This window comes from Semicossyphus pulcher, unplaced genomic scaffold, assembly GCF_022749685.1.
Source record: "Semicossyphus pulcher isolate SPU_LCO1_2020_fin unplaced genomic scaffold, fSemPul1.0.p SCAF_3, whole genome shotgun sequence".
Taxonomy (NCBI): domain Eukaryota; kingdom Metazoa; phylum Chordata; class Actinopteri; order Labriformes; family Labridae; genus Semicossyphus; species Semicossyphus pulcher.
In genome coordinates, this window is record NW_027211704.1 from 32,239,760 (window position 1) to 32,255,710 (window position 15,951).

Below are 15,951 nucleotides of genomic sequence, written 5' to 3' on the forward strand. Positions count from 1 at the left end.
CAGCTTACAATCAGCACATTGTCCAGTACAAGGACACAGCAAGTGAGCCTACAGCCTAAAGTTTGGCACAATGGTGTTTCATATGCTAAGATTAGCATGCTAAAAAATGGTTATGCTAGCATGCTGATTCTTTACAGGTTTATTGTTAGCTGTATATAGTGCTGCACTGTTTTATATCTATGGATGAACCATCATAGTTTATCGTGTTTGCTTGAAAATCAGTCCTAAACACCAAGTTCTCTTAAGGCTGATGGGATATCTGCAGCTCTGCAGGCAGGTCAGTAAAGGCCTTATTTGGTCATTAACTTCAGTATTGGACATTTATAGATGTTAATGTAAGAGATGAAAAGTGACGGGGTGTTCATAATCATCAGGATGTGTCCCTGTGACCCTGAATGTCCTGTGTACAGGTTTGTTTTAAGTCTGCTCATTAACAGGAAATTACCTGTGATTTAGACTGTGTCATGTTTTTTATCATGTTTTATTACACCTAGTTTAGTCTGTTTCCTTGGCATTAGTGTGTGTGTGTCTGCCTGCGTGTCTGCGTGAGGGTGTGTTGATTCATGGAGTGAAGGGAGTGGAGGAAAAGGGTGTGACTCTGACACACACTGTATCATAGCGTGCAGGTGAGACGGTGTTTATAAAGCAGCCGCCAGGAAGCCACACACATTAATAAAGAAGATAACAGCAGTGATAAACTCGCCCACTTACAGGTGAGTCTCACACCGACAGACAGTGAACCAGCTCGGATTGTACCTGAGGCTTCCTGCTTGCTGATATTTACTCTGATCTTTTTCAGACTTCTTCATAGGAGGAACGCAACATGAGAATATTTTTACTTCTAGCTGGTAAGAGTTACTCTTTTTTCTTTTTCTTCACCAGGTGTTTAACTTCACAAATCATTTGGAATTGACACTCAATCATTTAATTTCTCAGCGGAGAGAAGAAGCTTGAATTGAATGAATAGAGCATTTGCAGTGATTGTTAGGAATGAAAACATGCATAGTTTCAGTTTCTCTGGTTGTGATTGTACATGTTTTGTTTTACCTGAAAGGATTTCTTCAGTCGGGGTCGTTCCAGGCGCTTCCACCCTGACTACGACTTTACTTTACTTGGATTTGGTCTTATTTTCACAGTTTGTTAGAATGACATGATGAACAGTAACACAATAATGTGGACACTTGGACTTTGTCTAAACCACTAGGAAGTATCGTTGTTGAGTGCTGTAGATGCATCATATGATTTCTTTTTAGACCACAGAGAGTCTTTAAAGAGCTTAACAGCTGCATCGAAGCCTATAATAAACACAGCTTTGCTGTTTGGATAGACAAAGCTTCAGTAAATTCTGAACTTTCTAGGCGAAAAGTCGGAGAAGTTTAAGCAAAAGATTATAATGTGTTATGTTTGCTAAAGTTTAACAGTGTCTGCTGCATATTTAAACATGTAAAGATCTCCACAAACCCCTCTGTAATAACCAAAAAGTATTAGCATGTCATATTTGAGGGAAGCCTGATTGTACAGTTTGTCTGTGTCTTTATACTTTACTGTTTATACGTCACTTTTTGTTGATTCCTTCCTACTGATGAAGAGAAATGTACATTATATATTTATCAAATTCCGTTTTCATATTACTGTAATGTATAGAGATTAACTGCCAGAGTGAATAATGAATGGAGATGAAGGGGAAAATGAACTCACCCTTATATTTCAAATGTTCTGAAGGTTTATGTGTTATTTCATGTTAACTCTTAGTTAAATATATTGGGACTCGGTATCCATAGAAGTATTAAGACCTGGATACAAGACATAAAGATGGCGTCTATTCGGTCTCAATAAGAAGTAGCTAGCCAACTTCTGAACGTTGCTCATAAATTATAAATTGACTTATATAACACTTTTCTAGTCTTCACGACCACTCAAAGCTGCTTTTACACTACATGTCACGTTCACATTTTCACACACTGATGGCAGAGGCTGCTACGTAAAGTGCTCAATCAGTTATCACATTACAACCAGGAGCAGTTTGGGGTTCAGTGTCTTGGCCAAGGACGCGTCGACATGTAGACTGAGGGAGCTGGGGATCGAACCTCCGAACTTCTTATTGAAAGATGACTGACTCTACCAATGAGCCACACCCGCCCCATAGACCTTACATTGTGATGATGTCACAGATTTTAGCTTGAGGAAAGTTTTTCCAATGTAAAACCGACATGATTTAATGGTTCATGAAAGAAAGATTCATAATTGTTATCATAGCGTTCTATGGGGAAAAGGCTTTTTGGGCAGCAGGGGGATTATTGCTGCAAAGAGGCTGCTTTCAGTGCTGAGAGGTTCGGTGTCAGCGCTGTTCCAAGAGCTTAATTAGTCAGCTTCATTTTAAGTGAAGAAAATATTTTTTAAAATCCAGATTAACCCAGATTTCAAAAACATTTACAGCTTTGTGTTTTAGGTTCAAATAAACAGCTTCGCAGAAGCAAGATAAAGTTTGTTTTTGTTCTAATTAGTAATTTAATTTTAATGTCACTTCAGCTTGAGATAATATAGTTCCTCTTATTAGACGAGGACTCCTTATTTCTCCATGTTTTGGACTGTTACTGTGTGTCATGTTAAATGTAAGCATTGATGTCTTTGAAGATTGCTGTTGCTCATATATATATATTCATACTGTCCTATTGTTCTCCTCACAGCCATAGCTGCAGTATCACAGGCCCAGACGGACTGCTCTCGGGGGGCTTGTTACCCACCCACCAATGACCTGCTTCTGGGCAGGGGTCACCGGCTCCATGCCTCCTCCACGTGTGGCCTCACGGGCTCCGAGGTCTACTGCACCCCATACGAACAGGTAGGAGCATTATGATCATTAATCTCTAAAACCCCAACACGATCACATCTTAGTTTGTCTTCTTGGTAAAAGGAGATTTGTTTGCAGGATGCTGGACGAGTTGATCAGTTAATACCTGAATTTAAAGTACAGTTCATTAGGGCAGCAAAAAGATAAGTTATTGATATTGGCTTGATGAAAACTCATATCAGTCAGAGCAGAGCACACACAGTCACCCGGGCCACGCATGGGTCTGTACGTGCAGTTTGCACCATCAGGAGGTGAGCGGCGTAGAGGTCACGGCGAACAGACAGATGTACATGTGTCTGTGGTGATTTTGGCTTGAATATCAATTTATGAAACAGTCTGATTTCAGTGCCAGAGCATCGTGTTGCAACTGTACACTTTGACCACCCTCTGAAACGCCCGCTGCCAATCTGCTGGCTCAGCACTAACTGACCATGACTGCTTTTAAAGCTGATTTTGAAATAAGACTTTTAACTTCCAAAGCAGAGGGCAGGAAGTAAGCAAGAAAAACAGAGGAAAGTCACTTGATTATGCGACTAAATTCTTTGTAGCAATACAGATTTACTTTTTCTTTGCATTGTTTTTTATCCCACTGAAGCTCAAAACATCACCTGAACTATGGCGACTAGGACTTCTTCTTCTAAGCTTTTGTTCAAGGTTGAATTTGGTTTGTGCTGCAGAATTTTCCCAGACAAATGATTTTAAAAGAGATATTATAAAAGATATACTGTATGATAAGTGCAGGGCATTAGCTTTGTCGCAGTCGAATATGATAAGAGAAATGGTGCAACACAGAGCGAGAGGGCAGCAAAGGTCAGGAGCTGGATGGTTTCCCAGGAGTTACCAAAGATTCAGCTCGTGGACCTTAACCTTGAATGTTAAATCTGCAAAGTAGACAAATATGATAAATTGAGGATTAAAAAAAATGTATTACTCTGGAAATGCAAAGTAGGGAAATAAATCTGCCAAGCTGGAAATAAAATCTGTTAGCATCTATTGTAGCTTTCCGTGCAGATTTTCACTGAGGCAGCCTAAACCACAGAATCCAACCTAAGGACAAAGCAGCAGTGAAACACAGGCAGGAAATTATTTGTGTTGATGTTACATAATCTTCATTCCTGACAGGGTGTGTTGTGTTTATCACGCCTCAGGTAACGGATAACTCTCTCCGATTGATCAACCACCCTCCCCCCCCTTTTTTTATTTCACCTGAGCTGCACTTCGTCCAGACAGGGAGGGGCAGGAACACTCAGCTGTATCTCAGAGCTGACACACAGAAACAAACACACACACGCATGCATCACTGGAGATAAAAAGCAACAATCACAAAGTTGAAAGACCGCAAAGATCCGTCATAGAGGCCTGTCAGATCTTGTTTGGTATGCTTCACTGTGGCACCAGATTTTGTAATAAATATTGAGGTGTGATAGTAAATGGAAACATTTAGACGTCAGCCTCACTGGCAGAAATACTTCAGTGTCGATTGGTCCAGGAGTTATCGTGTCCTTGAGTGTTTTGATGTAGATTTGGAGGTTTTTAAAGTAATGTGGCAATAAATGCATGAAAGAGCTAAAAGTGTTTCCACATATCCTTTGAAAATGTTGCTGATGCCCCCATTTTTTGGGGTGTAAACGACTAATGCGTTTAAAATGTTTTGGAATTGCTCGAGTAGATTGATTCAGCTATAATAGTATTACAGTATAACTTTCAAAAAAGGGCCTTTTTGTAGATGTAAGATGCTGCTTTAGCTGCATCTCTGACAAGCTACTGGGATAACGTTGTCCTATTCTGAAAGTGTTTAAAAAGCCACGTTGAATCCCTTTTAATCTACATTTTTAAGAAGCGTCTCTGTCAGGTGTGACTGAGGTGAAGTCGCGGTTAAACTTACACGGACACACCCAAGTTCTTTATCACCAGAGATAAGATCAGAGTCACTGTTTTGCAATAAGAAAAGTTTTGATTTAATACATTGAAATTGTAATGAGCTGGTGATGTCATTAATGATTAATGATTATTATACATACATTTATTACCTTATTATGTTACATAGCTGGAGTCAATGCAGGGCTCATTAAAGCTGCCTGTGAACTGAATGTCAGTTTATCTGCTGGGCTTAACATGACTGACGTGTCTGTGGCTCTTGGAGGTGAAATTAAAAATCATAAATCAGGACTATGTATGTACTAGGAATGTATGAAAAGCATAAATTCATTGATGTAGCACTTCATCAACTACCTACGAGTTAACACCATCTTATACATAGTCTAATGCAAGAACAATAAATTGCAACAATCTTCTTAATTGGCATATTTCCTGAGTAAGTCTTCTTTCTCAAGTCCAAGTGTTTTTATCATGATTAACATGCTCTTCATGAATGTGCTGGGTAAGGGATGGGTGTTAATCTTGCCCGTTGGAGGTGCTGAGTTTGATAACGTGCGTTTACTAGACAGTTTGTCTAATGGAAGCAGGGGCGGATCCAGAGGGAGGGCCAGGGGTGTCCTGGGCCCCCCCTGAAATCTGATCGGCCACCCCAAGTGCCACACCAAAATCCTAAACTAGGATTGGCTATTTGCCTGGTCAGAGGCGGGACTTAAAATCAACTATTTCGGCTGTGTTGCATCAAGCTGCTAGTAGCTTTCTCTCCATTTCAATGTGGCACATTTCCTTTAGTACTTTAAACTGTGCCCCAGATGGGCCACCCAAGTCAAAAAAGTCTGGATCCGCCCGCGAATGGAAGACAGGATGGACTGGATTACAGAAACTGAAATTTAGACTGTAAACTTGAGGATGAGTGGGTCGGGACTAAAAGAACGGCTGTCTTGTATTCACCCCTTTTTATTTATAACTTTATTTATCCGTAATACAATTTAAACAGTTGAAATATATAAAACATATACAAAGTACTGATAGGGAACCTAGCTCTAAACACTTTTAATTCTGCAGTGAAGTAGGGAATTTTAACATGGAGCTCTATGAGGATCGACTCACTTTAGAACCGTTCTCAAGTGGCCGTTCAAGGAACTGCACTTTTTCACACATCTGTGCCGCCGGGGGTGGTTGTGATTTGGCTGTGACAAGTAGCTGGAAAGAAAAACCTTATGGAGGCCAAATTGTTGAAAGCAAGTCAGAGGGAACTTTCCCCTACAGGGAACGCAGCCACAGTCTGTGTGCCAGCGTGGCAGCAATGTCCAGAGTGCCCAGCGTGGAGGGGAGGCTGGTGTAAGCCGGGGCGCAGCTGTGCATTCACAAACATACTTTGTGCCTTCATAAACAGCAAACAGTTCAATAGAAAAGGGGAACAGCTCAGTTACTGAAAATGTTGAAGGAAAATTTCCCCGAAAAACAAAAAATGAGGAATTATCTGCTCACTTTGTGCACATATAACATTTTTGTTTAAACACCATATTAGACATATTTTGTGGATGGAACGAGGCTTCACTGATGTTTAATCAAATGTATGAAAAACATGGTGCAATCTAAAGTAGGGCAGCACTCTGGTCTTCACCGGGGTAAAGTTCCCCCCATGCTGTTGACCAGCTCGATCAAACATCATTTGTTACAAAACCCTGCAGGACTGTTAGTCATCAGGCTTCCCATCTGAGGCTCATTGATTTCCTGTCCGTCAGGCCATCATGTGTCCTGCTCAGTGACACAGCTTATCTACCTGGCACAGGGACGAGGCAAAGAGACAGATTTAGAAAGTTAGTCTCGGGTCCATTGGTCAGTTTCAGGACAAAGATCAGATACTAACAGTTACATAACAGACCAAACATACATTAACTTATTATTACAGTGTATATCGCTTCTGATTTGTTTGTGCTTGTTTCTTTACAGAGGAGGATGAAGTGTTGTCCATGTGACTCCAGGGACCCCAGCGGTCAGCTGGCCCACACTGTCCAGGATGCCCTGTCCACATCTGCACCAGATAGATGGTGGCAGTCCAGGAAAGGTGAGAAAAGACAGAAACAGGCGTAGATAGAGAGAGTGAAAGAAACAATATGAGGCATTGTAATGCTACACCATAACATTTTAAGCCAAGAAAATAAAGTTTTCCTTCACTTTTATAAGTTTAAATCTTTTTGAATTTTTGTCTATGTGGTTGGGATAAAAAATAAATAAATAAATAAACTCTCATTGCTGAGCCCTGTACATGTCTGAAAAAAAAGTTTGACTTTTCTCTCTGAAAAAGCCATTTTAGTGTCAGCATGTTTTTTAAAATAGTTGAACTTTGGTGGGTAAGAGGCAAAGAAATCTCATCACCTTTCTGAACAGTCTTTGAAAGAAATTTTTTTTTTATATTTATTTATATTAGAGGGGGGAATACAAGGAGTGCAATAAAAGTATTCTTTGCTAAAGCTATTTATTCAGTTATCAAAGCTCTTTTCATTTGTCCCTCCACGTCAATGGATGCATACTCTGAGCGGTCCTCTCCACCAGATCAGGGACCCTGTCAGCTGTAAACTGAGCTGAACAGCGCCCTCTGGCTGCAGGATGCAGACAAGTCTTTTGATCATATGTGCTGTTCCTGATGTAAATGTGCTTGTTTGTCCTGTAGAGGTGGAGCCGGTCACTCTTCAGTTCGACCTCGACAACCTGTTCCAGCTCGAAAACCTGGTGCTCACTTTCAAGGTCAGACACTGTTCACTTCTATCTGTTCTGTTAAGGGTTTGATGAATGTTGTGATGTGTCTTTTTTTTTTTGACAAATATTACTTAAAAATGACTCAAACATGCATAATTAATTAATATTCAACCTGTAGTCTTTTCTTAATTCATCTCCTCTCCCGCTGCAGGGCCCTCGCCCCAGTGCCTTTGTCGTAGAGAGGACACTGGACAACGGCAGGACGTGGCAGCCCACGCTCCACCTGGCCACAGACTGTCAAAGAACCTTTCCTGGCATCCCGACAACAACTCCTCTCTCTCTGGATGAAACATACTGCTACACGCTGCCCCCTACTGGAGCGAATCCGTACCAAGATCACACAGTAAGGACCTCAGTCAAGACCAATTATTCTCAAGTTTAAGTTTTGTTAATATTAAGTAGTGTTTGCAGTATGCTGCTTGCTGTTAAACAGATTCCTTTAATTATAACAAAGATTTAATGTATAGTGGAAACAAAGAGGTGAATCTAAGTCTCATCTATTTGCACGTCTGTTGTCCAGGTCCAGTACAGTCCTCTGCGTCAGTATGCGTATGTGCCAGCTCCTGACAGCCATAAGATTGAGGGTAAGTTTCCCTTTGCCATGACATACTTCCTGAGTAATGACTGATGATACCCTGCCTGTGATTGACAGCTGTCTCTCTCCCACAGACGTGTCAGGGATAACCGGGCTGAGGGTGAGGATGGTGGAGCTCGGAGATGTTCCTCATATACCAGGCAGAGCTCTCAGTAGGTTTTACGCCCTGAAGGACATGAGGGTGATTGGCAGCTGTATGTGCCACGGACACGCCAACAGATGTTTTCCGGAACCCTCCAACTACCCGATTTCCAACAGCATACAGGTATGTTTGCAGGTGTTTGGAGATTTTAAGAGGAAAAGACAGCTGAGTCAGTCGAAGCTTTTTCTCTCTCTTTACAGCTCGTCACTTCCTTGTGCTTTAAGTATTTTGAATATCCTGAACCTGTCGTGTCTCTGCTCAGATATGAGACCGATATTGATCGAATCATTAGACTTTCTTTATCGCTAAGTATTTTGACTTCTTCTCAGGTGAATCCTCAGTGTGAGTGCCAGCATAACACAGCCGGTGTGAACTGTGAGCGTTGTGCCGATCTGTACAATGATCGGCCCTGGAGACACGCGGAGGAGGGAAACACTCATGCCTGCCAACGTAAGACTTCCTGCATACCTTTTACAATTCATTCTAAACAAGACGGACCATCATGGTAACATTTTTTTCAAAATTATGAACCCATACTGTGTACTAACCTCTTCTGCCCTCTCCTCAGGCTGTGAGTGTAACAACCACGCCCAGCGCTGTCGTTTTGACCAGGCATTGTACGAGGCCAGTGGGCGGAGGAGTGGAGGTGTGTGTGAGGGCTGTCTGCACCACACCACAGGGCCAAACTGTGACCAGTGTGCCGAAGGATACCAGCCAAACCCCCTCAGCAGAATGGACCGTCCTGATGCCTGCATTCGTGAGTAGTTCATTAGTTAAATAAAAATCTCCATGAACTTCTGAAGTGTGCAAAATATTCTAATGGACTTGATCTTTAAGAAGTTGAACATGTTTGTGTTGTTGCCAGGTTGTATCTGCAGTGCCGAGGGGACGATAAATGAAGGCCGCTGTGACGACAGCACAGGCTCCTGTCAGTGCAAAGCGAATGTTGAAGGTCCCCGCTGTGACCGCTGTCAGAGAGGCTACTACGGCCTGAGCGCCTCCAACCCGCTGGGCTGCTCAAGTGAGTCACCAAACTCCTTCTTATAACTCTTTGCAACACACCAGTCTGTCTGAGTTTAACTAATAAAGCTTGGAAAATGTGTTTCTTATATGCTCCTAATTTGAAATACATAAGCACACCTAAAAAGTATAAGCTCCTTCTTTCTTGCCAATGTAGTTGCAAGTTGTAAGTGCTTCTTCCTAACTACTGTTACCTGTGCTCTCCAGGGTGTTCCTGCTCTGCAGACGGCTCGCTGTCAGATGTTTGTGACCCGCTGACCGGACAGTGTCTCTGCCGACCCCATTTCCACGGCCGAACCTGCGACGTGTGCTCCAAAGGCTACTGGAAACCAGCCCTGTCAGGACGCTGTGAACCCTGCGGCTGTGACTCCACCAGGTCATACAGTGATACTTGTGACCAGGTACGTTAATCAACAAAATACAAACAATAAAACAATATAAGTTAGAGCGTTGATCAATTGTTTCCCTCCCTTTGTGTGTTCCATCAACAAAACATCAAATAAATTCTCTATACAATTACAGTGCTTGTTAATACTCAAATCTTGCCATGCTAGATCACCTGCAGAGAATAAGTAGATGCATTGACCTCGACGGTAATTTCACTAACATAAGTTCTGTTTCCTCTCCCCAGGTGACAGGTCAGTGTGAGTGCAGACCACGCTTTGGAGGCCGAACATGTAGCGGGTGCCCAGCCAACTCATACGGAGACCCTTTGGTTGGCTGCCAACGTGAGTCTTTTATATCTCTGTTAAGTGTGAAGACATCTTTCGTTGGATTAATGTATAACTTCATTGGAAGTTTGATTAGCTGTTTGTTTAGTAGGACCATTATTATTATTATTATTATTAGAATCAGGACCACAGTTGTTTAGGGTGCCTTTCGCTCTTTGCATGTAATGATTGCACCATTTCTTTTTGTCTTAGTCCATAATGCAGGCTGTGCTAATTTAAAAGCACCCCATGGTATGCTGTGAAGCCTTGGTGTAAAGTTTCTACAACAATCCTACAGTATAGTCACTGACTTTTTGTTCCTCCATCCACAGTCTGCAAGTGCGATGCTGAAGGAACTCTTCCAGGAATGTGCGACAAGAAAACAGGAGCCTGTCTGTGTCGACCCGGCGTCACCGGGACTCGCTGTGACTCCTGCAGCAAAGGACACTGTGACTCATTCCCCGCCTGTGAGTCCTGTCCCTCCTGCTTCTTCACCCTGGACGCTCAGAGACAAAACTTCAGCCGTGCCCTGGAGAAGCTCTCCCCCGGCTTCCCTTTTCCTCCCGGAGGTTCTGGTGGTCCCGCAGACTTTGGGCCTCGTATCCGCGACCTGGAGGCCACTTTGAAGCTGATCGGGGAGTCCATGAGGCTTCCACCTGTTAGTGCCAAACAAATCGATGATGCTCTGGACCAACTGGACAAGCTCAGGTGAGAGACTTTTAGAGGAAGCGTAATAGTTTCCCACTATTATGGTTTCTTTTTTTTTCTGGCTTTATCTTATGAAATTTCTTCTGGATGTAAACTCTGATGCTTAATCAAACCTCTCATTGTTTTCTCTCAGGAACCAGTTGGACAAGGTTGACAATGACCTCACACCCCTGACCAGAACTCCTGGTCTGGATTCAGAGCTGGACAAACTGAAGGGTCTGTTGGACCGCCTCAACGTGGAGTACAGAGACAAGAAAGCTGCCACAGAGAACACTATAAGTCCCGACAATTCAGGTAAGCACCGAAGACACACCACTCACTGCTACACTAACATTCATCAGTTTGAGCAGTAAGTCTGACTTAACCACCTGGTCTTAATGTAACAGCCATTGTAATATGATAAAAATATACTCATGTTGAGTCTTTCTGTCCTCCTCAGGAGCTTTTACTGCCATCAAGAAAGCCTATGACGATTCTACAGATGCAGCTAAGAAAGTGGATGAAACCAAAAACACTGTGAAGGAGTCGGCTGATACCAGAGACGAGACGGAGAACCTTTATAACAAAGTGCAGCCTGGCAACACCAAAGACCTGGACAAACTGAACCAGAACCTGGCCTCCAGACCCGACCTCACTCCTGTAGCTAAAGAGGTAACTACTAGGCCTCATTTCATGTACAGGATGTATTTAATTTAGCAGGGATAGATTATAGTGGCATAATAAAAACTACTTCTTTGAGATGTGCTTGGCATCATTTGCTAATTTGTAGGAGTAGTGTTAATCTCCCACATCTGTCATTTGTAAGGAAAAACACTGAAAATTGGAGGCATACAGGGCCGTCTGTTATGTGTTTGTATGCATCTGCTCCATCTTTAATTTACTTCTGGGATATAGCAGTAATATCAGTTAACATGGATATTCATAGGAGATAATGCAATGTGAAGGCCGTAACTTCTATTTCCAGTAATTCCCCTTTTGATCTTTTTAATCGCCTTTAATTCCACTTCCTCTCCAGCTAATCTGACATGTGGGGTACCACAAGGTTCCATCCTCGGCCCCATTCTTTTTACTATCTACATACTCCCTTTGGGTCAAATCATCCAGAAGCACAACCTGCCATACCTCTGTTACACTGACGACACTCAGCTCTATCTTCTCATTAAACCCAACAAACTGTCAGATCTCAAATCTCTTAAAAATGTGCTTTATAAATAAATTGACTCGACTTTAACCTCTGTGTTTCTATCTGTGACTTACCAGGTGTGTGGCAGTACTCGCACAGAGCCTTGCACCCCTCTCAAGTGTGACGGTGGAGACTTGTGTCCACCTGAGGGAACCCCACCCTGTAAAAAGGGAGAGAAGTGTGTGGGCGCTCTGCCTCTGGGAAAGAAAGCCGACGCTGATGCTGACAATGTGAAAGACAAAGTGAACAGTCTCACTGGGAAGATCACAGACGCTGCAGAGAAGGTGAGCACACGCTCTGATGTCCATTCGACCTCCTACTTTCTGAGACACATCACTGTAACTATGATCTCTGTTTTCTGACTCTAAGGCCTCATTTAATTTTTTTTTTTTTGCCTTACAGCTTCAGGACGCACAGGAGGCAACCAATCAGGTGAGAGATGCTGCAGAGAAGCTGTCCAATAAGATGAAGAAAGCCAGAGACGATTTGGAAGGAGACTTACAGGAGACGCGTGATGTTGTGAAAGAGCTCAGAGAATTCCTGTCAGGTAAAGACTGTTTCACTGCAGAGGTTAAATGAATATATGTATTAAGATAAATAGCCACTAATTCTGAATAGATTAATGAGAAGCTGGTGCCAAGGTCAGTCACTTATTTTTCTGTGTATCTTCACAGACCCAACCTCCAACCTGACACACATCAAGGAGGTGAGCGACTGGATCCTAGCGGCCAAACTGCCTCTCAGCGTGGATGAACTGAAGAAGAAGCTGGATGAGCTGAAGGATCTGGCGGACAATCAGCCGGACAGCAGTGCCGTGTTGGACAAGGCCACACCTCAGCTGGAGAAGGCCAAGAAACTCCTGGAGGATGCTGAAGATGCCAGGTGGGCCTTCCGACCAAATAATCAGCTCTTGCTTTAATCGTTCCTAATATGTCAGTTTAGGGTCCAACAGCTAGGTATTCTTCATGGCTATACATTTACCAGATACCGACTGGCTCATTGGACCCAGATTCCTTTTTTTTTGTAAGGATTGGATCACTATGACCAGTCCAAATTACAGGAGGAGTCAGAGTTCTCTGTGATTTCTTTGTAGTGTCATAGTGATGTGAACGTTTGTTTCTCTGTTTGCACATTCACAGGGACACGGCACTGGGAACGAAGGACGAGGTGAACCAGTTGCTGGTTGGCTTGAACTCGGTGGGGGGCTCCCTCTCTGAAGTGGAGGACCAACTGCAGAGCAGCATGGACCTCATAGACGACCTGAACGACGACCTGACTAAGGTAGGAAGCGTGGACATTCAAATGGTAGATGCCACGGTGGCCAATTTATTCCAATAAAAGCTGCTTGCTTTTTGTTTGACTGAGCTTTAATGTGGTTCTCTTCCTGCAGGCCAAAGACCAGTTGACCCCAGCAGAGAAGGCTCTGGATGATATAACAGATCTGATAAAGCCGATGAAACCTCAGCTGGACGAGCTCAAAGAGCTGCTGAAGAACGTAAACGAGAAGGCCAAGGATGCAGAGGACAAGGCAGATGAAGCTCAGGATGAAGCAGATGCTGGGAAGCAGGTGAGACACCTGTTTAAAATATGAACATTAACTTTTACAAGTTCTTGGGTTTGGGCTAAAATTTTAGCTGGTCATCGTCTTCAGTGTCTTAAAATGCAATGTTAAGGAGGGACCCCCCAGTGTTAAACTGAGCGTCTTAATAAATGTACTATAATAGTGATTTGTGTTTGTTTTTAGGACCTGTCGACTTTGGAGGATCAGCTGGCTCTTCTTAAAGACAACGTTGGTGACCTTCCACCACGTGGAGATGCTGAGCCGCTGGGGGATCGACTGGCAAAGCTGAAGGAGGATGCTGGAGTTCTGGCCAACACTACTGACAACATGTTGAAGGCTCTGGACGGTAAATCAACAAAACCACAGCCCGATGTGCACACTTGGATGGACTCACTGAGTTTAAGTCGCATTTACACTAAATCTGTGAATGGTTGTAGCGGTCCCACTGTCATATTGTTAACAGCATCAAATTAAATGTATTATTTCAATTACATTGGCTGTAACACGTTATATTCTTTTAAGGGCGTTTGTTTTTTTTCCTACATGATGGTCTAAATGATTTTATTCTCCCTCAACACACTGCCAGAAACAAACACCTAGTAGGGTAACACTTCATTTGATCTTATATGACTAAGAAAAGCATTCAGATGCTAAATCTCAATGCTTTAGACAACATGTTGCAAAACTCAATATGTCCCATAAGTACCAGCCAGGCGTCAAATGTCCTTAAATTGGCACAGGGCAATAAAACCCAGGTGTTTATTTAAACCCAGGTCAGTCACTGAACTCTTCCTCTCTTTCCAGGTAAAGCAGATTCCCTGAGGGCACTGCAGGACGAAATCCTTCAGAAGTCAGCAAAGCTTGATGGACTTGATACTAAGCTTCAAGACCTGTTGGCAAAACTTCGAAAGAAAGCTTACGATCTGAGCACCTGCGTGGCCTGAGTGCCCCCCCTGCTGACTGACCTCAGAGCACCATCATCCAATCATACCAACCATCCACGACATCCAGTGTTAGAAAAAGTACTGCTATAACTATTACCCTTCTCTGTAGCATTGCACCTCTTCTCTGGCATTTGTTTCAGAATGTAGAACATAGAAAATAATTAATAATGAAATCTAGGATTGAATAAGACAGTAGGAAGGTTCAGCTCCTGATGTATCTTTACAGGCTAAAATTTTCAGATTTCTCTGTAGATTTTTCCGACAACATTTGACGTCATAGTACCTTTTTTATGTAAATAAACTGAATCAAAATCCAACTGTCTTCTTAACATGTATGTTGTATGTGCACTCGTGTCCTGACAAGCTTTGTACTCAATGGCAAGGAACCAAGATCGAAGCAATAGTCTGGAAGCACAAATATTTTCCAATTTTCTTTATTAAGCGTTCCCATCCCGACCTGGAAATTACTAAAATCAAATGTAATTATTTTTTCATACTTCGTAGGAACCCTGTATTCTGCATTTAAGCACCTTAAAATCATCCAGTAAGCAGTCTTTTGAAATGCACCATTATTATCAGATTATGTACAGAGGATAAGAATCAGAAAACATGTGATGTGATGTTATTGCTCATCATTAATTATGTGTACAAAAACTGTCTGACTCTAGCAGCTCTGCAAAGACTCTACACACTTTTTCTGCCAGCAGATACACACTCCACTGTGAACCAGAATCTTTATTATTTGTCAGAATGGGTGAATGTTACATTATTTATTTGTCTGTTGTTTGTGCAGTATCCACAGTATTTAAATAAAACCTTGTCAATACTTTCTGACTGATTTCTGTCGTTAGTTCATGTCAGGGGCCAGCATGGTGCTGCTTCTGGTAACTCAGCACAAGCTTTAAGACTAGTTAGTACATATTTAATCAGGAAATAATACAAACAAAAAGAAACATGTCTGTCACTACAATTGTGAATTCAGAATCAAACATGACATCACCAGTTTTGACAGCATCTTCACATCAGTTTGTGGCACTTAATGAGTTTGGTTGTTTAACAAGAGAGCAGCTTTTGTGCACATCACTGAAAACACAGCGGACGCCTGGTCGCTGTGCGTCAGCGACTCCACCTCAGAATAAAGTTTAATCTCATGAACAATAAGAATTCCCCTTACCAGATATTTTCACAGTGTCCAGCAGTAAAAACAAAGTATCTTAATGAAGGAATACAGAGCATACAAATGACAGCGTACAGCCACGTCAATCTCAGAACAACTCAACAATATCATAAATAAGCTTTCACAGTGCATTCACATTCTAAATCTATGGAAAATAAATACATGTTAATAGTATATTTATAACATGTTCACAGTTATATACAGTACATGATTTGAGCATAATAAATGTCATCTTCTTCCAGCTTCAGTAAAAACGTGAATTCCTTCATGTGTCTGTTTTAATGTGCTCACTGCATATAGACAAATGTCATTTTATACAGTGTAGACACTGTATGAGTTGGTCTATGGGGTTTTCTGCAGCAGGGAACCAAAACAGACATGAAAGAGCTGAGCCGCAGATGTATCAACATCTTCATACCAAG

General features: G+C 42.3%; 1 protein-coding gene across 2 annotated transcripts; it reads left to right on the plus strand.

Annotated features, from left to right (window-relative positions):
* The first annotated feature begins 638 nt into the window (after window positions 1-638).
* Window positions 639-15,169, plus strand: lamb3 (laminin subunit beta 3). Of its 2 annotated transcripts, XM_069679070.1 has the most exons (23): window positions 639-713; window positions 800-848; window positions 2,688-2,842; window positions 6,683-6,797; window positions 7,404-7,477; window positions 7,641-7,832; window positions 8,010-8,073; window positions 8,159-8,349; window positions 8,556-8,676; window positions 8,795-8,983; window positions 9,092-9,247; window positions 9,454-9,647; window positions 9,878-9,974; window positions 10,289-10,664; window positions 10,798-10,958; window positions 11,104-11,315; window positions 11,925-12,131; window positions 12,250-12,394; window positions 12,522-12,729; window positions 12,987-13,128; window positions 13,238-13,414; window positions 13,592-13,754; window positions 14,213-15,169. In XM_069679070.1, exons 2-23 carry the CDS (start codon window positions 824-826, stop codon window positions 14,350-14,352), a joined length of 3,504 nt encoding a protein of 1,167 aa, XP_069535171.1. In that variant the 5' UTR covers window positions 639-713; window positions 800-823; the 3' UTR covers window positions 14,353-15,169. The 2 variants fall into 2 exon arrangements, with proteins under 2 accessions (XP_069535171.1, XP_069535170.1); XM_069679069.1 differs by having other exon boundaries at window positions 684-848.
* The last annotated feature ends 782 nt before the right edge of the window (window positions 15,170-15,951 follow it).